Source organism: Tachysurus vachellii, chromosome 13 (assembly GCF_030014155.1).
Source record: "Tachysurus vachellii isolate PV-2020 chromosome 13, HZAU_Pvac_v1, whole genome shotgun sequence".
NCBI classification, from domain to species: Eukaryota; Metazoa; Chordata; class Actinopteri; order Siluriformes; family Bagridae; genus Tachysurus; species Tachysurus vachellii.
This window is the reverse complement of record NC_083472.1, coordinates 12,319,393-12,347,110: the sequence shown is the minus strand read 5'-3', so window position 1 is coordinate 12,347,110 and position 27,718 is coordinate 12,319,393. Positions and strand designations below refer to the sequence as shown.

The 27,718-nt window shown below is 39.4% G+C and overlaps 1 protein-coding gene across 1 annotated transcript in view; it reads left to right on the top strand.

Moving 5' to 3' along the window:
- Positions 1 to 27,281, top strand: part of gpc3 (glypican 3) — a 99,317-nt gene extending 72,036 nt beyond the window's left edge. Inside the window, exons 7-8 of the mRNA XM_060885966.1 lie at positions 9,703 to 9,907; positions 25,963 to 27,281. Of these exons, the coding sequence (XP_060741949.1) occupies positions 9,703 to 9,907; positions 25,963 to 26,138 (381 nt within the window). The 3' untranslated portion in view covers positions 26,139 to 27,281. The remainder of the gene's footprint in view (positions 1 to 9,702; positions 9,908 to 25,962) is intronic.
- Positions 27,282 to 27,718: the final 437 nt, after the last annotated feature.

The following is a 27,718-nucleotide window of genomic DNA, read 5'->3' as shown; positions in this document are numbered from 1 at the left end:
GCATCAGAAACTATGAGGTCATTTCCAGGAAAGAAACATAGTGATCACTGTGGGATTGTTTTTAGGGAGCAAACATTAGGATCAAATCTACAAAACTGAACATATGCCGATGGTGCAGTATATGTGTATTACATTGCATACAAAAAAATGATTTCTCTGAATCAGATGGAAATTTGAATTCATTCTCTCTTCATGTTTTCATGTGTTTAACACACACAGACTAGTATAAAATCCATTCTGTTCAAACAGACTAGTATAAAATCCATTCTGTTATGATTTTGTCTTTGACCTGTTGCCTCTTGCTGCTGCTCTCTATTATGCACGTAGTTCATAAACAGCTTTGGTGGAGTTTTCATTATTTGATTATTTATTTCTTTATTTGATCTTTTTTTTTTTTTTGCATTGTGGAGAAATATTCAAACAGACATTCTTCTAAATTGATAAAAGTAAGTGCCATTGTGAATGCTGCCCTTTCATGACATATTGTATAGAGATTTTTTTACTTTACTCCTATATCAGAAGTTCCCTCCTGGAGGATCAAAAATGTTTGATTTTTCTGCTGCTTTTTTTTTTGGGAGTTTTTCTTGAAGAAAGCTACTCAAACTGGTTAAAATTGCGTTGGTTTTATGATTCCACAGAGACAGGATATGAGACAGCAGACATTAGGCAAATGTTTCAGTGTGTGCAAACTGCAATGCAAAAAAACATTTGAGGTGGTTTAGTAAGAGTTGCTATGAACTGGGGAAAGAAACCATGCTGTTGGTGTGTAGTTTGGAAGGGGATGGACCTGTAGCATCTCTCTGATGTTAGCTTGGCAAAGCAATGGACGTTGGTGTCAGCTGCAATTCTCACTGCCTTCTCTCTCTCTCTATGCCCTGATGTTATAGAGGTTGTAGAGATTTTGGTACAGCTTACTATCTGTAATTCTCTGTTGAGTGGAGCACTTGCTGAAGTCTGGGGTTACAGATGGAAGAAGCAGTTGTCAGCTTGTATAATATGATATGTGATGGGGGCACAAGCCTGACAGTTCCTCTAGTGAGGTGTGTCACTTGATCTAAATCCTTGGCTTTGGACCCTCGATTATAGGCAGAGGTGCAGCGTGGGGTGAGGTTCGACACTGAAATTAAAGCTTCCCACCCCTCCCTGCATCCCTCCTCCTCTCTTTCATCCTTTTCTCACCTCTCTGTATAGGTGCCTTTTTATATTCAGTAGATGGAAACCTGCATATCTTTCCCACAGTTGTCTTTCCCCACGCTAACCTAGCTCTTTTTCTCTTTCCTCGACTCTTTACCGTTCGCTTCTCATGATGTCTCTCGTTTATTTCCACTTTTCTACCCCTGAGTCCTCTTGCTTTGTTTTACCGCTCTGATCTCTTCCTCTCCATACATCTGCTGTACAACTCAGACTCACATTCTTGTACTTATTCATCCTCTCATACTTACTCCTCGCTGTCACTCTCTCCCCTGCAGGCTAGGAGGTTATGTGAAGAATGTGAGGTCTTTTCCTCCCAATTAGTTGGCTGCTAATGAGGCTGAACCTCTTCTGTCCTCCCTCTCTTGCTCCGTTCCTACCCCTATAGCCCGGAAACCCAAGGGTGATCTACCCCTCCTCTTCCAGCTTTTACCTCCCATCTTCTACTTAATCCCCACGGCAGACTGCAATTACCCCATTGTAGGTCGACAACAGACCCCCGGCAAGGATGCGGTAGGGGAGCTGACTCTATGTGAATTATAATACATTCATAGATGTCAAGGCCGGAGCACGGTTCTCATTCCCCCAGGCAGGGTAATGCAAAGATCAGCATAATTGTTATAGATAGCATTGCACTTATGTATTCATTTACTTGTGATCATCTTAGGACCTGAATTAAACAGATTTTAGGTAATGTCAGTGAAAAGATGATTTATACCCCTGTAGACTACCCTGATAAATAAGGAAACAAGCTGAGCAAATGAATCACATACCTAAAGATAATTACAGGTTTTCTTCCCCAATTCTCAAAGCTTTGACGCTCCTCCTTCTTCATGTGCAAAATGTTTCCCATATATGCAGCTCAGGTCATTTTCCAAGTCTTAGGCCTGGGAGAGGAAGAGGCCTACAGGTGGCAGCGTTCTTGCATTCTTTCTCACACTGCAGTGTAATCGGAGCCTCCCCTGGGCTGCCTGGGAGAGTTCGGCTGCACTGGTTTGTTCTCATGGCTCGTGTAAGTCCTGTGGCGCTCACGTGGACCTCCGTCAGCAATTTTCACTCCAGGAAGCACAATGGGAGCCTCTCGGCAGTGTCAGAGGTCCCACTTCCTGTTTCCTGTCTATGCCAGGTCATCATAGGGTCTACTTGCGAGGGTCGTGCGACCCTCTGCCTCTCTTCCCTTTTGTTATGGGGGCCTCTCGACCCTTGCCTCCATCTCTACAATGAGAGAGAAGCGAGGGAGAACGATCTCACACACACTGAGTGTGAAAGGACTGCTTAGTGTCACTAGCATCAGCTGTAAGCCTGATGTTAGAAAATAAGTGCCAAACCCCACATTTATATTTACAGCAAGACATGTTCCACAAAATATCATACAAAAAATATATAATATACTTAACCATAACTAAAGATACAAACCAATGTTGCAAGGAATTAAACACAACAGGGTATGATGTGATGTGGCCTGATGTGATATTTTCCTCCAACACATCACTAAGCTTTTTGCCAATGATTACAATATAATTACATCTAATGTCAAGGAACGTCAAGAAGACAATTTTGTTACTGTCATCACTTACATTAAAACAGCTATAAACAATCATTCACTCAGTAGCCTTACTTTTTTCCTCTTCGTTGAAGTCCATAAGACAATGAAGTCAATGAAATGCAACATGGCATCAAGAAACCACAAAGTGTAAGCTGTTCTCTTTCACTGAGGAAGACTTGGGGGGCTTGTACACTGGCATTTGAAAGCTGAAACTGAAAGTGTGTTTTACATGAAAAACTGATAATGTGGAAGCTGTAATGTAGAACAGGAAGCGCATGAGGTGGCCTGAGTATGGTTGCACTGGAAGACTCGAGATGCGAGATACCTTCAATACAAATCCCAGTGTGAAGCCACCTTACAGACTGTTACAGTGATCCACATGGACCATATCAATCATTATACCTTTTTCTTTGTTCTATAGCATCATGTTTTTATTAGCCTTAAAGTATGTGGAAATCCATCAGATTTGGCACAAATGAGCTGTTACTATAAAATGTAAATGTTTGACCTAATGCATGTGGAGCCCAAACCAATCAAATTATATTGTTATATACTGTTCTTCAATTCCATAAAGTGTACACTATGTAATCAAGACAATGACTTTGGTTGTGTATGTGTGCTGCCGGTTGACAAATTGGTAACAACAGCGAGTTTATGCTAGAACCACTAGACCTACAGTCATATTCATCCTTATTTAACCTCAATACTCAGATAAATCAACCGAATTGTAAAGCTTATTAAACATATATTGGTAGCGATGATTCTGTACTGCCTCGATACCATTTGTAACATCAATAGACAACAGACTCTACTCCTGCGACTAGATCTCATGACTCTGAGTATTGCACTGCTAATGTTTTGAACCCAGAGGCGAGTGTGCTCTGTTTGAAATCTCTAATCAGATTTAGCTACCAAAACATCAGAAGATGACCTTTTCAGGCCCAGTTTCTCATGTGACAAATACATGCATTTATTGGTGATCATTTTTGTTTAAGTTTTGGGAATTCATAAGAATTTAATTCATGAAAAACAAACAAACAAAAAAGAATATGCTGAATACATCTTTATTGTCCATTTGTATATGTGGAAATTTGTATGCATTTACAGAACAGAAATATATAATCAAGTTCTGTTGAAGATGCGTCACTAGTCGAGGCTGAAGGGAGAGCAGGGAGGAATATTAGGATCCCAAAAAACATGTTTTAGATTTGAACATGACCTAGAAAACTGTGGTGAGAGCATAGTAATTCATTGTAAAAGTGGCACACACCCAGTTTTAAATGCCCAGTGGAGCAGGATATCTCTCTCTCTCTCTCTCTCTCTCTCTCTCTCTCTCTCTCCTCTCTCTCCTCTCTCTCTCTCTCCTCTCTCTCTCTCTCTCTCTCTCTCTCTCTCTCTCTCTCTCTGTCTCTCTCTGTCTGTCTCTCACACACATGCACACTTACTAATGATGGAGTATGAGTGTATCTTGTGACAGCTGTCTCAGCTTCCTCTACTACACATGGCTGCTCTCAATACAGATTGGAAAACCGAGAACATGTGGGAAGACACAAATATATAGAGCAAAGTGATTTTTTTCCCCCATTTAATAAAATTTTAAAGGAAGTGGGTATGTCATCTTCCTGATCATTCATCTATCGATGTTACGATGAGCTACACCTCAGAAAACATTTATTTCTTTCAACCACTTTCTTATACACTTGAAAAAAGTACATCCGGCATGATTTTATTCAAGTCTTGAATAAAATAACACCAAGCTCAAACCCATGACACTGGTGTTTCACAATAGACACTTTACCACTGTGCTATTCTATATAGTTATAATAAAATTATGTTTTGTTGAAAAACTAGACATTTCTTTTCTTAAATTTGACTTTTTCCACTCTTCTAGATATCCATAACTTCTTTAAACACTGTGTTTATATGTGAGGAAATGTTTTTATATTTTGGTGGGGACCAAATATTCCCCTAAGAACAGGAATATATGAGAGCTTTGACCTTGTGGGGACATTTTTCTGATTTGCTTGAGGAGATTTTTATTGCAGTTAAAGCTCCTGCTTTGTTAACTAATTAATTAATTGCATTAATGATTGTCAGCATACATTTCTCACAATGATAGTCAGATAAGCGTGTGTGTGTGTGAGTGAGAGTGTGTGTGAGATTGTGTGTGTGTGTGTGTGAGTGAGTGTCTGTGTGTGTGTTTTTGTGAGTGTGTGTGAGTGAGAGTGTGTGTGAGATTGTGTGTGTGTGCGTGTGTGAGTGAGTGTGTGTGTGTGTGAGTGAGCGTGTGTGTGAGTGTGTGTTTGTGTGAGTGTGTGTGAGTGAGATTGTGTGTGAGATTGTGTGTGTGAGTGTGTGTGAGTGTGTGTGTGTGTTTGTGTGAGTGAGAGTGTGTGTGAGATTGTGTGTGTGTGTGTGTTTGTGTGAGTGAGTGTGTGTGAGTGTATGTGAGTGCATGTGTGCACGCGTGTGTGTGTGAGAGAGTGAGAGTGTGTGTGAGAGTGTGTGAGAGTGTGTGCGCATGTGTATGTGTGTTCGCATGTGTGTGTGTGAGAGAGGGAGATTTCATAGTGCACACATTCATGTGGATTCCCTGCAGATCCAAGATAATAATGTAACAATGTGAAGAATTCCAGAAATTGAGATTAAAATAAAATAGCCTACACATTTAAGCACTAAGCTGAGTGAGAGTGTGTGTGAGATTGTGTGTGTGTGAGTGTGTGTGTGTGTGTGAGTGAGTGTCTGTGTGTGTGTTTGTGTGAGTGTGTGTGTGAGTGAGAGTGTGTGTGAGATTGTGTGTGTGTGTGTGTGTGAGTGAGTGTGTGTGTGTGTGTGTGAGTGAGAGTGTGTGTGAGTGTGTGTTTGTGTGAGTGTGTGTGAGTGAGATTGTGTGTGAGATTGTGTGTGTGAGTGTGTGTGAGTGTGTGTGTGTGTTTGTGTGAGTGAGAGTGTGTGTGAGATTGTGTGAGTGTGTGTGTGTTTGTGTGAGTGAGTGTGTGTGAGTGTATGTGAGTGCATGTGTGCACGCGTGTGTGTGTGAGAGAGTGAGAGTGTGTGTGAGAGTGTGTGAGAGTGTGTGCGCATGTGTATGTGTGTTCGCATGTGTGTGTGTGAGAGAGGGAGATTTCATAGTGCACACATTCATGTGGATTCCCTGCAGATCCAAGATAATAATGTAACAATGTGAAGAATTCCAGAAATTGAGATTAAAATAAAATAGCCTACACATTTAAGCACTAAGCTTATTTGGTTATTCAGCTCCTTATACCAAAATACCAAATTTACACTCAAGTGCCCCGAAAAGATCAGAGTGCTCATACCGTTCTTAATTAAAGCATACAATAATACAGTGTGTAAGGTGTGTAGTCATGGGTCATGGTAGGAGTCATAACTTCTCTGTATCTAAGCTCCAGTCGACAGGCTGTACGAAATTTTACACGTCTTCTCATGTCCACGCTTGTCCAGAGAGAGGATGTGCACAGCCAGATGCTTATCAAAAAAGTGTGGCGGTGGAAACTCGCTTTTGTCAGTCCTTCATTTACAGCCATACACAAGGGTCGAGGTTTTATTAAAGGATGATGCCTCTACATTACGCTGGACACACACAGAGAATAAGATGCTGCCGCATGACGCATGGGACCAAACCGCAGGCATGGTTCCCTCTGGGGTCCTTCACCCGTGGCCCTTAACAACATTCTGTCTCTCACTCACCGCCTCCATGCTGTGTGTTGTGGTTACAAAAGACAGCAGGAAAAAAACATGTCTGCTCTTGCTAGAGAACAAGGAGTCTGCTAGGCTCTCGCTGCAGATGTTACTGTAAACAGGAGTTACGGTTGAGGTGGAGACACTCAGATTATTAGCCAAAGAGGGAAAAGAACCGCTAAATCTGGGAGTGGTTACGTTTACTGATGGAAAAGTGATAAGTTCAAGGAGGAAATCAGGTGGATATTAGGGCAGGGAGGTTCTGCACACAGCGCTGACTTTTCAATGGAAGCGTTATCATTGCACACCATCAGAACATCAAAACATCAGTCATGTGCACTGTGCTGAGCTGAGCTGAGCTGTGTTGTAATTTCCTGCAAGTGCAAGTTAGAGTTGAAATCCTGGGAAGATTGATGCAGCTCTTGGGAAATTGTCAGACAGACAGAGATACATTAACAGAAAAGATGAGTTACATCCTAATATCTTCACATATTTATTTTATGACATGGGTGACATAGGTGGTGATTTAAAACATGAGCATTGTGAAGAAGGATGATTTTGAGAAACGTCTGAAAGATTTAGGAGTCGCTAGTCTTTGAAGGCTGCGAGTATGAATAACACAAAGCCTGACACTGCAGGTTAAGGTATGCTGATCGTGTAAAACCACTGGTAGACTGGACAGTGGTGCAGTTTATTGTTAACACAGCTGTCCTGTGGTCCTGTGTGTGTCTCTCCCCCATGTTGAACATCAGCACCATATTCTGGCCTTTGAGTCGACTCGTTTTCCATTGTGACTTGCTGCTATGGGAGAGGAGGTTCACAGACACACTGATTGCATGTTTCTTGTTGTTCAGCTCAGAAACATTCCAGAGGATCTGTGCGGCGCTTGCCTGCAAACCACAAAGAGAAAGGAGGGGGGAAGGGGATTGATTTTGTTCCTAATATATAAAGCGTGTTCTTGATTTTTCAGATGTTTTCATTTATTTGTTTTCTCCGACAATTCCTTTTGCATCGTGACTTTGTGTGTGTGTGTGTGTGTGTGTGTGTGTGTGTGCGCGCGCACACAAGAGAAAGTTTTTAATGAATTCTGAATTGTAGGTGGTTTTTCCTCTTGTGGTGTTTCTTGCGTCCCAGCTGCCTGGAGCAAAACGTCACTTTCTGTGCAACCATTCCATGCCACCGCAGCAGGGTGCGGTGTGAGTGTGTGTGTTTGCACGTGTTAGTGGGTGAGGGGAAGTTCATGGTCTCTGTCAGCGTATCTTGTTCTCCACAAACCTCACGTCAAACAAGGCACCAAGCGAAGGAAAGCTTTTTTCGTCTTATTTTCACCTCAGCCTACTTTATTGGGGGTTTGTTTTGAAATCCCCTCAACCGCCACTCATGCTCCCTCTTTATGACTGTTTGCCTTTAGTTTCATTTGTTTTGCGGGTCAGCGTGGCTCCTACTGTTTCCAAGCAACCATTTTTGGGAAGGAATTCAGAGCTACTTGCATTGAGGCCTCTGGCACATGCGGCACACGCAAAGCCGCTGCTTAAACAAGAGAGAGAGCCGGATGCATTAAAAAACGTTTGTCACCAAAAATCAAACATATGGGAAAGAGAAGAATGTTTGTGGTTTACTGGAAAAGCCCCAAGTGAAAAGAGGGCCAGATGCATTAATGACCCATTCGTCTCTGAAAAAAGAACGCTTGTGTTGCGTTCGCTTACATTCAGTGGAACAGTTTGTACCCAGTGGAAAGGAGTCTCAGTAGCTGGCACTATGAAAAAAGCCCCACTGCTTCTAGAGTGCACTCTGGTTGGGACTTCTTCATACAGAACGATGCTGTTTCAGTGTGAGTGAGCTTTGGTGAGCTGCCTGTTTAAAAGAATCAGTGTTTACCACAAGGTTCTTTGGCCAGAAGCAGTAGATGTGCTTTCAGGAAGAGAGAGAGAGAGAGAGAGAGAGAGACTCATGTATGCCTCCAGTATCTTGCCCTGAATGGAGGCTTGTTTAGTACTTGTTTAGTACGGTGGAAAATGTTGTATGTGCGTCCTAACTGATCCCCAGCATTAAGCCAGCATTAAAATCACAGATGCGTTGTGTGTAGGAGAACTTATTGCGGCAGGTTTCTCTCTGTGTGATGCAGTTTGATGATTATCGTGTACTCCCTTTTGCCCTATTAAGGTCCCTGTCATGGGCCATGGCTTGTAGATTTGTTTTTAAGGAAAGCAGTCTGAAGCACGACCCATCTGATCTCAATTTTCTCCTGTTGACAAAAAATTCACAAAAAAAAAAAAAAAACAACCCAACAACAAGCACATGCTTGCGTTTGCACATCGGAAGGAAATCAATAAAAAAGAAAGAGTCAGAAGACAGGCAAAGATGAAAGGAAAAAAGCGGAAGGCGTGCAATGTAGAGTAATTTACTTTGGCAAACCAATGAACTTGTTTGTTATAGAATACTTATTAAAACATCCATGTTGTTTCTGTTACTTTCCCACATTAGATTTTCCGCTCAAGAAAAATTGCAGTTTTTTTGTTTTTTGTTTTGGCATGGCTTAAAAGCATTCTGCTAATCCGTCAAGCCTTAAATGAGTACTACATGTATTATACATTTGATATCAAATAACAATTCTACTGTTTTTATTGGAAATATTGGTTCCTGACCGGGAAATATGTGCAAGGATTATGTTGGTAAATTGTGTTTTTTGTATGATCAGTATGCTAATCATGTTAAATATACTGACCGACCTTATCAATAAACTTATTAGCAAAAACACGTTTAGTATGTAGCATTTATGTTTAAAGGTGTAGTTTCCAAACACCATATAAATTCCTTTTAGTAAACATTTCTAAACATGTTGTACTTCCCGTAGACTGGTGTGCAGCTAAACAGTCAGAATAAGCTTCACAGACTTGCATCATGAGTCTAACTGGGACGACACGCAACTGGAAGTGTCTGCCAGCAAATTACACATCCCTTGCTAACTGCACCTAAATTACAGTTATTTGTGACCATTGAATATATAATGTAAAAAAATAAAATATCTGCTTTGTTAATAGCAGCCCTCTTATGCTATGATTACTCAGATATAGTAGTTTATGGAAGAAGGCACTTCTGGAGAACTCATTTGTTAATTCACTGAGACAGAGGTAGCGTCTTGGTATTATAACATTTTTAGCAGTTCATCACAGTATGAACAGTTTAGTTAGAAAATTTGGAGATCACAGCGAAGCTTTTTTGCTGTTTGGATGTAAACCACTATCTCTTGTTTGTCTTCCCAGCTTTTACGAATGGTGACTTCACCGGAGAAGCGGTGGAAGGCTCGCCCAGGAGGGGGCACCGCACGAAGAGATCCAGACCGACTGAACCAAGGGGTAGAGGATGAGGAAGGTCTGGAAAGTGGCGACTGTGATGATGAAGATGAATGTGCTGGAGTTTCAGGACTCGGTCCACCAACACGACGCAAACGTTTACGTATTTTTTCCGGTCAGTTGTACTTTTTTTTTAAGCTTTATACATTTAAATGTCGATTGTGTAGTACATATTTAGAAACAGTATTTGAATTTGATGTTTCCATGAAGTCTGCCTGTCCCGTGATAGTAAATCATGCTAGTGAAACATTAAACACCCAGCCCTGTTGCAAGTCAGTCACTCGTTTTCTTCATTTAGCATTTAATTATCTGCCACACACATTCATTTTTGTTTTTTTAGTACTCCTAAACATCTATTTTCAATAGATAATTTTATAAGGTTGCACCTCCGTTGTACAGAATTAGGGAGTACTTCATCTTTATCAGTTGCTTTTTGACCTTTTTGTTGTTGGACAACACAGAAAGGCAGAAAACAGGAGGGGTTTCGCTTGATGCAAAGCAAAGCTCTTCAGAGCCAACAAAGCATAGAAATGTAAAGAAACCAAACACAATCAAAGAATAACAGGAGAAGTGTAGGAACAAGGAGATTGATACTGGTTGACAAAACCGGCCCAGCTGAACAAACACAGCCAGGCCATGTTGTTGTAGCACTTTGAGTAGCACCATCAGAAGCTGAGACATGAGGCTGTAACCCTGGTGTGTGCAGTAAATATGAAAGGGGTGGATAAAGTTAATAATTAACACTTACACTGAGTGCACAGGCAGTAAATCCAGACAGACTCATGTCACAGTTCGGTGCTCCAAATGTTTTCGGAAACTACCAAAACCTATCTGGGTGGATTTACGGCTATAATTAGGGAAAATGGAGAGAATTTGGCCAGTTGTTAGAGGAACAGTCCTGGACTTTTCTTTAAATACATCAAGGCATTTGTGTGTGGGGGAAACTGTTTGTCTTGATTGAAGACCTTGTGGGCGTCCCTGGTGAGGCAGGTATACAGATAGCAGCTGATAACTTGGTGGCTGCTGATGACCTAGTCAAATATGGTTGACCTCTTGAGTCTCTTCATCCCATTTTGGGCAGGTGGGCCTGAGGGAGTGAGGGGTCAGTGTGCCAAAGGTCATCAGCACGCAGATTTTGTAATGGGAGGCCTGTCTGTGCCTGGTGCCATGAGATAGACGACGTGGATCTGGTTTCACAAAGATCTGCAGAGAAGAGAGAGCCCCAGAAGGGGCGACTGGCAAGTCAGCAACAAGGTGCAGACAACTTATGGCCTGCACTCAGACCTTGCTAAGTCAGATCTGTCAGTCAGCTGACCACATCAGGGACGGTCTGAAGTGATTGATCGATAGTGTTTCGCTCAGACGTAGGATTCCAGACATCCTAACCCCTCCACCTAGTCCCTCCCTATTCTCTCACTGGACATGGAATTAACCCTGATGCATTCTGTGCAGCATTCCAGGGCAACCGAGCTATTCCAGGCCAGGCAGCCTGTGTGTGTCCAGTCCAGGCACCCAGCGATGTATAGAGACAGGGCTAAGGTCCCCATAAGGACCTGATAACATGACTCTACAGTGTCAGGTGCATTTTTGTTCTACGTTGTTCAATCAATGTAAGATATAAGAAACTTTGTAGTGTTTTCAAAGGCCATTTATTTTACTTTAGGACTTGAAGCGTTCTATGTAAAGGTACAAAACATTTATCATTGAGGTTACCATCACAGTGACAAGTGTGTTTACCTCAAATTCCTTTATTAAAAGCTTTTATTTTATTTTTTAAACCAAATGCAGCATATGAAGTGCTAGTCAGCCCTGTACATTTTTTTAAATTGATTAGTCTCTTTGTTTGAGTGGTTGTACTCTATATACACTCAGGTATAGTAAAGGTGTAGAAGCAGTAATAGCTTCCATAAATATCATAAATATTAGATGGGCGGCTAAAGTCTGATGTCTGTTAATAGAGTAACAACCTACAGACTGTCAGTGTTGAGAATCGTGATATATCACAAGGCCTCATAATAAAGCATACTAAGAATAATGTGAGTCTAAATAAACTATTATACATGATCACACAAACTCTCACTTACAATTAAAGGCAGACATGCCTTTTAAGGCAAATCTGCAGCTGCATTTTTTTTTGTGTGTGTGTGATGTAGAAGTGTGTAATGCTCTACTGGCTTTATACCATGATTCTGATAAATTCTAAACATACTAATTCAAAAAGTTGTAACCCATACATATTTTTGACTTGTGTTAAGTCTATATAGCTTTATTTCTTCTCTATAGGCATTTTGTAAATAAATAAATAAACAAACAAATAAATAAATAAATAAATAAATAAATAAAAAAGATAATATTGTAAGTAATCCATGTCATTCACATTAATCACAACAGTAACTGTATTTCATATGAGCCTTCTCCATCAAAGCTAATGATGCGTAACAAATGCATTAGCATCATGGGTTGAAAAAGATGATCCCGAATGCACACAAAAAGGGGAAATACTTGTGTATTCATATGACATGACTGTCACTGATAAGCTGTGTATTACTACTTTGCATTAGAAAGCCAAGAACCCCAGCTTTTCATTTTGTTCTCTCACTATTAGTGGTGGTGCTTTTGTTTTTGGGGGCTTAGCATTTCTAGTCCATTTACACAAGATGACTATACGGATCTATGTACGCTCCTTCATGGCAACAGTATTCCCTAATGACAGTGGCTTCATTCAGCAGGATAATGTTCCCTGCTACACTGCAAAAATTGTTCAGGAATGGTTTGACAAAGAGTTCAAGGTTTTGATTGGCCTCTGAATTCCTCAGATCTCAATCTGATTAAGCATCTGTGGGATGTGCTGGACAAACAAGTCTGACCCATGGAGGCTCCACCTCATGACTTACAGGACTTAAAGGATCTGCTGCTAAGGTCTTTGTGCCAGATACCACAACACACCTTCAGAGTTCTTGTGGGGTCCATGGGTCCATGGCTGAAAGCTGTTTTGGCAGCACAAGGAGGATTTACAGAATATTAGACAGGTGGTTTTAATGTTATGGTGACAGACAAACAGATAGACATTTACTCTGAGCTTGCCAGTTGCCTTTAAAGGTCTTGTTGCCTTGTATTGCTGCTCTGTACCTTCTTTCCTGGATCCTTATTGGCCCTCCCAAACATTATTTCCAGCTCTCTCTACTCTCCTTTCTTTCTTTCTTTTACTCTCCTTTCTCTCCTTTCTCTTTATATTACTTTGTATGACAATTCTTACCATAGAGCATGGTTTTGGAAAGTTCTGGAAAGAAGTGTTGTGCCTTACCTTTGTATACGTTAAAGATGTATTTGCTTTGCATTTCATATCCCTGTTTAATTATTTTTGCATTGTATAACCCAGGAAAAATTGACAAATGTATCTGTCACTATAGTGCCTGAGCAATGTGGTAGAGGCTTCCCTGTAGGACTGGAAGTGCCCTAGCTCTGCACCACACAGTGAGCTCCGTGTCAAATGAGCTCTTGTTATTTTCCAGTGCTCAGCAGACACTCGGTCACTGTAAGTGTGGTGTAGGCGCTCTTTTTTTTTCCCTTCAGTGCTCTTTGGCCCTTTATCAGCAGGCAGAGGTTAGCAAAATAGAGCGTGGAAATATGCCTGCAATGTGAAACATGCAGCTCTCTGCAAGAGCCAGGGCCTTTACCGAGCCTCAAGGCTGCTACACATTTACTCAAACACTGTGAGTGGCAAGAAGGAGGATGGAGTGGAGCTCCAAAAACAGTGACAGACAACAGAAGTTTGTTTGACTCACACAAATGAATACACACACACTCACTCACACACACACACACACACTCACACACTCATTCCCTCTTTTCAAAATACACATACCTTATCCCATGCTTCTTCCATTTTGGAGGCTGGAATGCTAATGAGCTCCATGTGGCACCTTTGACCCTCAGCACCTGATAGGTGAGGAGCAAAGAGCCAGCTTGCCAGCTAACATGCCCCATGTCTATTACTTTATGCATGCCAAGAGGATCTTTATGGGCTGTGAGTAAAAGTAATTCTAAGGTCATGGCAAGTTTTATTTATTTATTCAGCTTATTTAGTACCTGTTATATAATTATTCAGTAACGACAGTGAAACTAAAACAATCCTTCGTGTAGGTTTATGGGGTTGTGTTCTGACTAATCATTCACAAGATGTTCTGCTCTGTTAAGTTTTGTTCAAATAATCCTAATTTCCCTTTTCAATTTATGGCTTTGCTTTTAATAGAGCTTGCAAAATATAAATACAAAAGATATTTTAAGCATTTACCATGAACGCAAAAAGAATGTTTTGGTTTTTGTCATTCATTTTAGGATGAAGATCAAAGTCATTGCCAGATTGCAAATTTAGTTCAAACTCACCAAAAAAACAAAGAATAAAGACTTAGGTAAAAATAATTTAGGCAACCGAAAAATAAAAATGCATAAAACTGTCCTACTTTTATTTTTAGAGATTTTTTCATACAAAATTTGGACGATTTACTTGAGATAATAAGTTGAGGGAAAAGAAAAATGGAAACAAAAACAAAAAAACAAACAAAGAGCAAATTCATTTAGGACAGAGCTTACAATTATAACTTAATTAATAATATATTAATATTTAATGTGCGCAGCTTAATGGGCATGTCAGAAATGTCTTCCTTTATTTTCCTGTATGACTCTGTATTGTTGTCTTAAGTATCAGTTGTCATTCTACCAAATGCTTCAGATGTATCAGCGAGATTAGACGGCATTTGCTGTAAATGGAGCACACTAATTAGATCTCTGAACCACAGCTCAAACACGGGTGTAGCTGTAGATTTGCATAATTGTATTGAATTAATCTGTTGGCAAAGAGGACACCGTGAGAGATGACCTGCTTCAGATATTCACATCGGATTCGGGTATTTTGATCTTAATACAGATCTCTTAAATGAGTCAGTCCAAAAAAGATGAAAGACAGATTCTCAAAATGTGTGCATGTTTGAGCATGGCTAAAATGAATGTACGAAAGTTCCTGTTTGAATTTTACACTTTGCATGCGCTGGAGAGAATTCGGGATTCTTTTATATGTCTTTTTTTTTATATGCAATTTTATGTATAACTTTGAATAAAGGATGCCTTTTAGTAAGTGTGGATTTGTGAGTTGGAATTTCTCACACCAATAAGTGAAGTTTATTTGATTAGGAAGTTTTCTGGTCAATTATCGGCCATCGTGGCATCAGAACTGTAAAATTGTATTTGTTTTATGAACCAGTTGAGTGATAATAGTACATGAGGAGTGCTAGCAGTGAGGTTTGTTGTTCTAACAGTGGGATTAAATAAAGATTATTTTAGTTGGAAGGCTCAGGACACAGACAGGCTTTATTCGGGAACATTGTCACAAACGATTGTCACAAATCAGCTTTACAGAATTTATACATTTAAAATTTAAATTTTAAAAACTCCTGTGGGGGAAATCTTCTTTAACCTACATTGGCCCAGACAACCTCACACAATCTAACTACAAATGAAGCAATAAATTCTCAATCAAAAGGCTGGATTCAGATGAGAACGGTTTGCAGTCAACCAGTACAGCAAAAAAAAAAAGCTGATACCAGATGACATAATCACCCAACTTGCCCTGAAGTCCCAGTGGTCTTCAGTGTCTTTATATACATTTTAAGCACGTTCCCCTTTTCAATTTTTGTCAGCTCAGATTTCAGCCTGTCTCCTAATCTGGCTTTTGTTTAGTCACATTTCAGCCCTTATGGCACTTGTTGTGGTTGCGGACATATTATTCACCCTGCAAGTTTTATGTTCTAGCCTTTGCAAGCTTTTGGTTCTCTCTAAACTAGGTCATGTTTCCTTCTCTCGCTTTGCCTTAGCTCATAGACTTTATCTGCTTTGCAATGCCCATAGCTTGTCTATACTTTTTCTTCATTTCACTCTGAAGCTTTTTAAAGTTTCTTTCTGCTATAGGTTTCTTGTTTAAATTCTATTTTCTGGTCCTCTTCTGTAATATTCTCTAGTGATAGTGGTGTTTGTGAGTTTACTCTATAACTTGTGTGCTTATTGTACTATATCCTACTCTACAATGGTGCACTGTGACTCCTTTTAAAGGAGTCATGGTTTCTTACATGCATCTAACCATGATAAAGGTTTATTCTGATTCTTATTACACTCTTGTGTATGTTTGTTCTATTTCTTTTGGCCAAAATATTACCCCAGTTAGTTCTTCATTGGTTTTGGACTGTTTCCACTGACTGTGCAATCTTAAAAAAACTTCCTTTTTGCAGTCTGTCTGGGGTATCTACCTTTACTCCCTCAGAATCACTGGCTTTTTGCAGTCTGTCTGGGGTATCTACCTTTACTCCCTCGGAATCACTGGCTTTTTGCAGTCTGTCTGGGGTATCTACCTTTACTCCCTCAGAATCACTGGCTTTTTGCGAATGATTATTTTTTTGAGAGGCTCATAGATTTTGTTGTTAATAATTTCTACTTCTTTAGTTTATATCAATGTTTGTTATTTAAAATGTGAAAAGAAAACCCACTCCCTAAGATGATATGTGGTTGGACTCTTGAAAGAACCTAAAAAGGCAACCTATCTGGGTGACACCAGACAGTGTGATTGTAAATAATTCCCCATTTATCATTATATGATATATGGTCAATAAAGTGCAATCACATAACCAGGAAATCATAGCAACATTTTTCATATCAATTGCAGTTTAAATCCATCTTTATGGTTTTAAGTATTTATCACAAATGCAGGGTTGAGTTCACTGAGTAAGGTCAGGGCAAATAAACCCAAAGGGCAAAGCTTTAATCAGCCTCATCCTTAGTCAGGCTCAGGCAAAGAGTCAGATTATCTACAGACTGAGAAGAGCCAGGATCAGGATCCAAAGCAATACAGGAATATACAGAATAATAACGTTGCAACGTCACATGAAGAATGCAGGAGTGAGAATTCACAAATATCTCTGGGGACTCTGAGGGGTCTGTGGTCTACTTGATCAAAATGTAGTGTTTGTTAGTGGATATGTATCATGTGTTTGTTTATATGATGTAGTTAGCTGGCTGGCTAGCGATATCGTAAAAAACGTGTAGTTTATGGTTTCCGGAAGAGACAGGTGCGACACACGTAAGCTGTTTAACCAATTGCTCAATCAGACAAAGGAATTTTATTACAAACACTTCCACTACATTGCCATTGGCAATGCTGAGATACGATATATCAGTGCTGGTACTTGTTTTAGAATATTCTGTGGGAAAATGCTGAGCTCTGATCTGTCAAGGTACAGCATGAAGACTTTGAAGGAAGGCAGTTGAGCACGCATTCGATCACATTCATGTGCGCTACATGGTCCAGTAATCTGATATGGCGGACAAATTTTGGGGGATTGGAGCTTTAAAGATAGTGCAACAATGTCTATCTATAGTACTGTTGAGTCACATTTGAATTGGTTAATGGCCTGTTTGGAAAATGAGCTCATTAAACAGAAATGAAGCAAAGGGGTTGTTTCCCTCCTGGGAGGAAGCTGCAGTGGCGGCACCATCTCATCTGCAAATCATTCTGATCGTAGTGAGCGGAAGTTTGCCTTGAGGAACGGCACAACAGATCTAGAGGATTGTGCAGTGTTCCCTCCCCTCTTCCTTGGCTTATAAACACCAGTCCCTTCCCACTCTTGCACAGCTCACACATAAACGTCCAACCACACATTCACAAAAATAATGAAACTTAACCACCATCTGTGTAAACAGCATCTGGCCTGATGCGCTCAAGCTCGTGATGGACGGCCTCTATAGATGATTTTAGGGTTCTTGCTGGTTCCCACTATAAGACAAGTTGATCACTGGGAATTTAAACCTGTCACATTGCATTGTTTCATATAATAGAGCACTTTAGGAGGCCAGTCATGACAATGGTGGGAAAATGGGCTGAAGTCTGACTTCAGCTGTGAGAAGAGAAGAGAAAATCCTGAATAAATCCAAACAATATTTACCATAATCTACAGGGAGCCTCCTCCATTCACAAGAGTCTTGCTTTTCTCTTTCACATATCATGCTTGTTTGTTTAAGAGTGTTATTTACTTGAGCAAGAGCTCTTGACGTAACAAATTGAGTCCAGACGGCTTCTTGTAGTATGTCTGTCAACATGACTACAACCTCTAGAGACTAATGCCAGAAGAAAGCATCTGGGCTCCTCTGTTCATGCCTATAGTGACCATGCAGGCTAGTACCTGAAAGGAAATGTTAAAACTAAGTGACTTTACTGGCTAACTCTGAAGCAGTGATACTTTTTTAAAATAATTATTTTCTTTATTATGATTGAAAATGTCATTTCCACTAGTGTACCGTTAAAAATGGGTTAAACTCTTTTGTTGAAGTCTCACTCCCTGACTCGCGTCTTTCAGAAAGCTGGTTCATAATAATGCATATAATCACCATTATTTTCTAAACATTTAACTCTATAGTGCTTGAGAATGTGAGGAAATCCTCTATTTTTTTTTAGTATGAACAGATTTGAGGCATTAAATCTAGCTGGATAATTAATGGTACCTAGCCTGATGCTAACAAGCTAACTAGAGTTGCTTTATACATTTGTGGTTATCATTATAATTGTGGCATGTGGCAGTATGTGACACATAAGAAAAAAACGAACTTTCTGCAGAATACTTGAAATACTTGAAAAGTATTAGAGAGTACAAAACATACTGCTAAATAAAAAGAAGTACATTGACCAGTTTACTAGGCTTCTTCTTTCTCTTTAGTCATAATTTCATCTTTACAAAGCTTAAGAACTTCTTGGGAGCTTCAACAGAGAAGCAAAGATCATTGATAGGAACTGCTTTAAGAGTTAGGACATTAATAACAGTGATGGTTTAGATGACTCAGAGGGAAATGAATGCAACTCCTCGTTGTGTTTCGTGTCTGCATTACGTATTACATTCTCCTGCAAGTTGTGTAACTACTAGTGTTTTTCCCCCCCAATCTGTTCAGCACACCTGAGCTCTCCAGATTAGCCATAATGATTAATATCTGGAAACATTTCTCTACAAACATTTTCAGAAGCAGGCCTGTAAAGCGACTGGCAACATTTCTTACTCCTCAGATTCTTTTTTTGTTGTTGTTTTTTTTTTTAAGCGATATTCACATCTTCTCATTGCTATGTAGTTAGTTAGGGCAAATCTCCAAATGTTCCTATTTATATTGGTTAAACAATAATGCAGTCTCTATAAGGACATTATACATGTATTTCTTTCTTCATCAGCCCCTATGTCTTTGGCTTTAAACATTTGATTTGTCTCTAGCAAAAGGTCAGAGATATAAATACACAAGGGCAAATCTAATTGTGTCAGGGTTTATTGAGAGCAGCATTATGTCTGCGGTGTGTTGGTCATCCCTCTGCAAACACCAGTTTGTCTAATTAATAGCTGTTGACTTGCATTTGGCCCACCATGGGGCCCATTGGAGAGCAGTGAGGAATGTTAGCCATGGGCTGCTGCGGTCCAGCTTTAAGGGAAAGAAATCAATTATGTCCAAAAATGTAGTCATATTTCCTGCATTAGTCTGCTTGAGTCATTAGGAGAGACAAAGAGGCTTGCCCTTTGCACATCTCCACTCAAACTCCTTGCCGTTCTTGTTTTCTCCGTAGTCTTGGCTGATTTTATTTTGCAGCTACAGACTTCTCCACTTGTCTTTCTTGATGAATGTTTTCACTCCTCCAGCTCATTCAAAATGTTTTGTAATAGGCAAGATGACAGGAATTGTATTATAACCATGAGCTCTTCAACACTCTTCTAAGATGCATTGTCAGTTTATTAACAGTTAAGTGATATAGTCCCTCACATGAGCAATTAATTTTTCCTGACCATTATACTACATATTCATTTGCTTTGATTTAATGCTTACAGACACTCTCTCTCTCTCCATATTCCTTTCCTCACTCATCCACAGTAAGACCTGATCAGTCCACTAGCTCCTACGATTACATCACAGCCTTAATTGAATTGTTCAGACATCTTCATATTCAAGCACCATGCAATTTTACTAAATAACCAGTAAATATCAGTGAAGTGAATACTAAACCTCACTCGTTTTCTACCGCTGTGTGCCAATCTCAGGCGTCATCGGGCATCAAGGCAGGATGCACCCTGGACGGAGTGCCAACCCATCGCAAGGCACACACATGAATACTAAACCAATTAAACCAATTAAGCAAAAATACAGAGCTAAGAAACTCCATCAGTAGATTTATATTTTTTATATTATAACTTTTCTCTGTAAATTTACAGTAATATAATGGATGATTTATTGTATTTTCAAAGCACTACTTCTGTATTCAAAATTTACAGTATAGCGCTGTTATTGCCGAATACAGTATCCTATGGTAACATCGCATCTTTTTACAGAATTCTTCTGTAATATCTTTAATCTGTTATATTTTTAAAGAGTTTCTAAAAATTACTGATTTTAGAAAATATAATTTGTTGTTATTTTATAACTACTGGTATAAGAAACCGGAAAACAATATGCTCTTGTATGAGTTTTGAAACAATTTTAAAGCAAAGAGTCTAATATTGCCTTTGCAATATATAAAGAATATTTCAAGTACAATTCACAGTTAACGATTAACCATGCAGTAATCTTAACATTCTTCCAAATGTGAACAAATAGTACAAAAAAGTTTTTAAGAAGTATATTTTTTTAAATGATAAAGAAACTGAAAGAAGCTAAAGAAAATTTTAAAAATCTTTGCGTTCTGTTTGCAGTAAAATGCTGTTAGAAATTACCTTTAAATTTAAGGTTTACTGTGTTTTTGCCAGTGTGTCTTATTGTGCCTTGATTATGGTTTTGATTGCAAGAGATAAAGCTATTGTATAAAATTGTTACTACTTCAGTAACTAAGTAACTATTGACTTTAAATGGAAAAATAGTTCAACGTTGTTTTCTGACAACACTCGATGTGCTTTCAGGCCTCATTTCAATTTAATGTAATTAATGGAGCAAATTTTTGAATACTTTTTAGCTGGTCTATAATTGTGCTCTCTGCTCATACTGTCATACAGTCAAAACTTTCTGACTTCAAGCGTATTCATTATACTTGTCTTTGTTCCTTACTGTTTTTTTCTTAAAAGTTTACGACACAATGAATAAATCATCATGGGGGATGTTTTCCTTGTCTCTCTGATGTGTAGTTTACCCGCACATCATTTTGAATACAATGATAATCATGATGACTTGCATATTGCACAGTGTTATGGCTTGTGTTCAGACTTAACCCTACTGAGAGACTTTTTGGAAATTTAACCAGAGAATTATTGAAAATTTCATTTTATTCAGTGTGGTCCCAACAGATAAACGTGACTTTGGTTCATGTTCACTTGTCCTGATAATCACAGAAATCACACTGTGTGCGTGTGTGTGTGTGTGTGTGTGTGTGTGTGTGTGTGTGTGTGTGTGTGTGTGTGTGTGTGACAGATGTTTTAAAAACGTATCTTGTTTGACATGCCTGATTTTTCTATGCTGACTTATCTTTCAAGAATGTTTTAGTAAAAAGGACCTCTGGCAGCCTGTATCATTTACTTTTACATTTTTCAAAGTAAACAGAAATGGGCCACTTATCACATACGATAGAATTATGTCCCATTATGTACCATTTCTGACAAGCTGAAAAGGACTTTGAGCTAATCTAGTTTAGGGGAGATATGAACTGTCTGCTGATAGTCCGCCCTGTCCTACCTGTCTCGATGACAGTTTAATTTATGCAGAAGTCTGCCTTAAACATTGTATTCAAGCTACTTGGTTGCAATATATGATATCAGAAGACCATTTAAGCTATTGGGATCCTCAGTAATATTACTGCATTCATGTGTATTTTTATAAGCATGAGCTCGGCAAATGCAGCTGCAATATGAACCATTTCCCATTTCATAAAAAGCACCTGTGTTTGGAAACTCACATTCCATAGACCATGCAGTTCTGAGGCACACCTGTACCCAGCTCGGGCCTGCAGGATAAACACTGTAGATGTACAGGTGGAGGTTTGTCTTTTGTCTGGAACATCTGAGAGAAATTTGTATAATGTATACTATCCAAGTCTCCCTAGAGAGCTTTTATGATTTGAGGAATGTTCTGCAATAAATTGACATGTGGGTAACAGTGGAGTCTGCTGGGAGTATAAGGATTTCATTTCTTCTTTTTTTTTTTGTCAAAACATGGATACTATTTTCTCAAACAAAAATCACGGATATGAAATAGAGAGAATCACAGAGAGAATATTAGCGTGTTTTTTTCAGATGGAATAGGTTAGTGCATTGTTATTTAATACATTTTGTGACATGAACACCATAGGTACTTACTTTTTATGTTGTACTGCAATTAGATTTAGATGTTTGTGCTCATTAGGCTTAGTATCTTTTGTTTTTTATTTGTTATTTTTTGGCTGGATTAACAGCCTTTCAGGGGCCGTGGTAGCTCAAGCGGCTAAGGCTCTGGGTTGTTGATCTGAGGATCAGGGTTCAAGTCCCAGCACTGCCAAGCTGCCACTGTTGGGCCCTTGAGCAAGGCCCTTAACCCTCTCTTCTCTACGGCTGACCCTGTGCTCTGACCCTAACCTCCAAAGTTGGGATATATGAAGAAAGAATTTCATTGTGCTGTAATGAATATGTGACAAAAATAAAGGCATATTTTCATTCCATAATTTAAAATGACTTATGGACATATTAAAAAGCAGGTTTATGGATACATATACAAAATTTATATCAGATATATATATATAAATATATATAAAGTTGCTCACAGTCAAAACACCATTGACCATTACAATGTTGCAAGAAAACTAAACAGTGCGTTTCTCTCTACAGAATCACATATTGTCTTGAACTCCACTCTGAAGATTTGCCATAAACTTGTTTTTGTGTGCGTTTGTGTGATATAGTCCACCACTACCATTGAGCCAGTTATGTCCCACCATTAACAATCAATAGTTGCCTTTTGACCTTTCACTGTGAGTGGTAACAGGATCTCGCAACTTTGTGATACCACAAGGCAGACCCTGATGGCACAGCGCTGACCCTTGGGGCGTTATCCTCTGGGAAACTGATAGGCATGGTGGGGGGTTGTAGACTGTTCCAGCACCAGGACGACCCTGCTGTATTGTGTGTCACAATGTTCCCTGTTGGTAACATTCACCACCAGTGAGGGTGCTGTTGATATTTGTAGTCGACTTGCTACATCTATACATTACTTGACGTAATTATTATAGCCTTGCTACTATATACAGTCTTGTTATTGCGGCCTTGAGAAAGGAAGTAAACTTCCTTCTGATGTCTGTTTCTCCTTTTCCCTGACACATACACATATTTGTGCATCACACTGGTCCCATTAGTCCCAGTATAAAGGAGCTGGGACACACGAGTGGACCCAGAAAATACTCTGCCCTGTTTACTCTTTCCATAGAACACTGGTTGTGTGTGGTGTTTAGTTTCAGTTAGCCGCCCCTTTTTGTTTTACTACTCAGTGAATGTCTCTTAAGGCCAAGATTTTTACTTCATGATTCATACCTTTTCACAGCTCACCATACCTTCCCTGAACAATGCTCTTACACACTTGTATGCCTGCCTTGCTGGTTTATTCGCTTTTCTTAAGCAGGGTGAGTGTATATAAACGCTGTATCAAATTGCATGTCTGTTTTAATGGGAGTGGCTGTACAGTGTGCTGCTGTCACAATGACAAATCGGGCTTTCAGGCTAGAGGTGTGCCCTAACCGCTGGCCTGGCCATAGAGGCAGGGGAAGAAAAAGTTAATTGTCCTCTGGCTCACGTTCAAGCTTTGTCGTAATTGCAAAGATATTTCAAGGAGTTTCCAGTACCCAAGCTTTATTTGTTCACCCCCTTCCCCTATTTTATAGGTGGCAGCACTGAAATGGGCCCCTTGGCATTTAGACACCTCCCCAAGATTAGGCCCCCATCTCTTTGCCCTTCCTGCACTCGGCCTGGTTCTCACTGCCAACCGATCTTAAGACCCAGAATTAATTATGTTCCGGGCTTTCCTGCCAATCCCAGAACCACACAGCCACTTGTGCAAATGGTGGACTTCCTCCCTGTGGAGCAATAGCTCGAAAATTGTAGCAGTGACAGCACAGTGCTGTACAGTGGCCTGGGGCCTTGTTTAGAATGACATGCATAGAACAAAATTAAATGTGGACATATGTTTATTTTGTAAACCTTCTTGTGAATGATTTATTCAATGCCCTTATATAAAAAATGTCTTACAGCCATACACACAGTAATAAGTACATCCACTCCTCAAATGACCTTATATGGTGAGACCCAGGCACTCTTGCCATTTGGTTAAGTAAATAATCATGGCTGTTTTGTTTTTTTCTTATCTCATTTTAATCATAGTCAGCGGTTCCAGACTTCTTGTCCTCACTCGTAACATTTTCTATTAGTTGTACTGTAGTTACTGAATAATGACTAGCATTTACTATAATTAATATACTTTAGGGTAAATAAATAATAGTCTGGGGGAGGTAGGGTGTATGCTACACCCAAAAACATTACATGTTATTCATTTATCTGTTGAATTTGTATTATGTGTTTTTGGTCGTTTGCAAAGATGAAATACTCAACATGCCCGTGCTTCTAGCAACAAACTGACATCGACAGAATTGCTTTTTTTTTTTAGCAATAAAGTATTGCTAACATAAGTCAGAGTTGATCAAACTAAGAGATTTACTATTTAAATTCATGTTTCAGTATTCATGAAAGTTGCTGGAGTAGCAGGTTTACCACACACCTTCAGGGTTGGGGGTTTGATTTCTGCGTCCACCCTGTGGGTGTGGAGTTTACATGGTCTCTCTGTGCTACAAAGGTTTCCTCTGGGTACTCTAGTTTCCTCCCCTAGTTCGAAGACTTGCACTGTAGGATGATTGGCTTAACTAAATTGTCCATAGTGTCCATAGTCCTCTTGGATTGGCTAAAAGATTCCTGTGACTCTGTGTAGGATAAATAGTAGAGAAAATGGATGGGTGGATGGAAAATGTTACAATGGCATTAATGCATTTTTATGCAATGGTATTTTTATGCAAGTTAATATTAGATTCTTGTGATATGTGTGGTTTATTATGAATCAGCTAAATTTGTATAAGCATAGAGTACTTTGTGTGTGTGTATGTGTGTGTGTGATTGTTGTGTCTGGGATAATAGGGAGTGTATTCTGCTATCACAGGAAAGCTATGTTAGAAATCTACTGCTTCATTGGTTGCATGAGTATATGTATTGTGTGTATGGTGTGTTTCTGTGCACATGCTGTGTGTAGTCTTAAAAGAATGAGGCTCTGCACAGCTGGCTTGATAGGAGGCACTTCCACACATAGCTGAAGTGCCTCTCCTTAGTGCTCTTTCATTACTGATATCCTCTTGGCCTTTCTCATAACTCCCTACTTATATCTGTCTCTCTTGTGCATTTCTCAGATACTGTGCCCCAATTTGGGATACTGGCATAAGTTAAAAAATGTTTTAGTCTCGTTTTGAGGGCGATGGCATGCAAGGCAAGACAACATCTTGAAAGGTGTACAATAAGGTCACACAATGACAGAAATCAGATAATGCAGAGGAAAGTAGCATTTGCATGGGCAAAGTTTTCATGTTCTCTTTGAGGGTTTCCTGGGGTACTCTGGTTTTCTTCCCAGTCCAGTGACATGCTGTGCTGATTGGCATCTCTAAAACCATAGTGTGTGAACAGGTGTGTGTGTATGTGATTGTGTCCTGTGAGGGGTTGACACAATGTACAATTTGTCCAGTGGGATAGACTCTAGGTTTCTTGCAACCTTGTGTAGAATGTAGAAGAAGAATGGATGGAGATGTAGAAGTGGCTTTTTGTTCCATTTGCTCCCAAACAATAATTATTACCCTTTTTTCTAGAATGTCATCTATATATCAATATAATATTCTCAATGAAAGAGATTTTTTTATTTTACTTTTATTTTTAAAAGTGTTATAGCCTTATACCAGTATACAATTGTAAAGTGTTATACCAGCATAAGAGTAGCAGTTTAAATGGTGAAAGAACTTTTCAAGCTTTTATCTGCACTTAATTTAAGAGGCTAACCCTTTCTTTCCACTTCAAATTAGACATTGTGTGGGTGCTTACTGTCTTCTCCTATTTCTCTCTTTTTCAGATCTGGCAGATAATTTGGCAATGGATGACTTGACCTTTCACGAGTTGCTCCTGACCCCGAGACTCGCGACAGACACACGTGGCGGAGCATCTGTCCCCGGAGCAGCAGACGGCCTGTATGTCCCCGCCCGTGTCTTCTTTCTGTTCATCATTCTCCTTCACTTTGGATTCCAGTGAACCCTCCAGTCTGTTTTCCACAGACTCTACTCCCGAACCCATCTTCATCAACTCCTTACTGTCCTTTAAACTGGCCAGAGAATTTGAAAGGACACCACAGCTAAACCTTTGTACATACAGTGAAAGATGATCTAGACTGAGGACAGAAGACTCTTTCTCCCTTTATGTGTGCTATCTCTGCTTTTACTTAATGAATGTCTGTTTTTTTTGTAATTCTACAAGGACCTGTTCAGCTGCCAAACCATTAAAGACGTACTCTCCCAGAGCATGATAAATACGTCACATATCCTAACTCATCCTATCCCATTGTGCTTGTATCCCACAGTACAGTCATCTGTTTTAAATGGGACATTATTTGTTCTCTGGTGTTTTACACATGGCTTTACACAAAAAAAAATCAAGCGTCTTGTAGGTAAAGGACTCAACCCTATTTTTTCCTTCTGTTTTTGTAATTTATTGAATTTTCTAAAGGAGGAAGACGGTGACTAATGTGGTCCGGGGAAATGTAGTGCTTCTATAGTGGATATGGGGTCTGTCTGATTCCTGGACATGCTCAAACACACACACACACACACAAACACACACACACACACACCACGTTGCATCCTAATTCTGACACTCATTTCCTCTGCAGTAAATGATCCTTGCAGGAGATCAAGGGATTGGTATGTCGTTGTGAAATCTTCTCACTGCAGGGTGACACCAGCTACATTTTATTTGGAGAGATAACAGTTTATTAGAATGGTGACTTTCCCCTTTTCAGTCTTGCTATCTTTTTTCCCATTCATCACTCTTACTTTGATTTTTTTCTCTCTTTGGAGGCATATATTTATCTCCTTCTTTGTATCCTTTCTCTCTCTACTTTCTCTCTGACTCTGGCAGTGAGCGGACATTTCATATTTTGATGTGTACTGGAGCTGGTTTATTAAAGATATGGCCCATGTGGACAACCTTAAGTGTCCTCCTCTTGTCTGTGCTTTGATTTACAAATTGCTAAGACAATGGCATCCAAGAAAGGAGGCACTGTGTTGATGGCTGAAGTGTTGAACTGTGTTTTTCTTTGTTGCTCAAATTGGCATGTAAATAGATATTACTGTATTACAGAACACTGTAATAATTCACTGTACAATTTATACTAAATAATCATGGAGCATATTTACAATAAAATACTGTCATATGTTTACAGGTAATTACGTTTATACATTTTTACAGTATACCATTGTTTCAGTAATGTACTGTAAATTTTATCTGTCAGTTCCAATGACTCATTTGGCTCACGCTTTTATTGAAGGTTAGATGAAACTTAAAGGTTAAAATTAAACCAGTGCAGTTTGGTAGTTTGTACTGGGATTTGAATTTACTACTTTTTAAACTTACAATTAAAATTGACTTAGTAGGAGTTGGCACCTAAAGGAGATCATGAGGGTTTTCTTTGTGATTGTTGTGGCCAAAAATGGTTGCTTTTGATGCAGGGATTTTTGTGAGTTGTTTTTTTTTTTTTCTTTTTTTATACCGAAACACTGCTTGAATTGGTGAAATTGCAAGCACTGCATTCTACTTGTAAACTATCCTTTAAACTA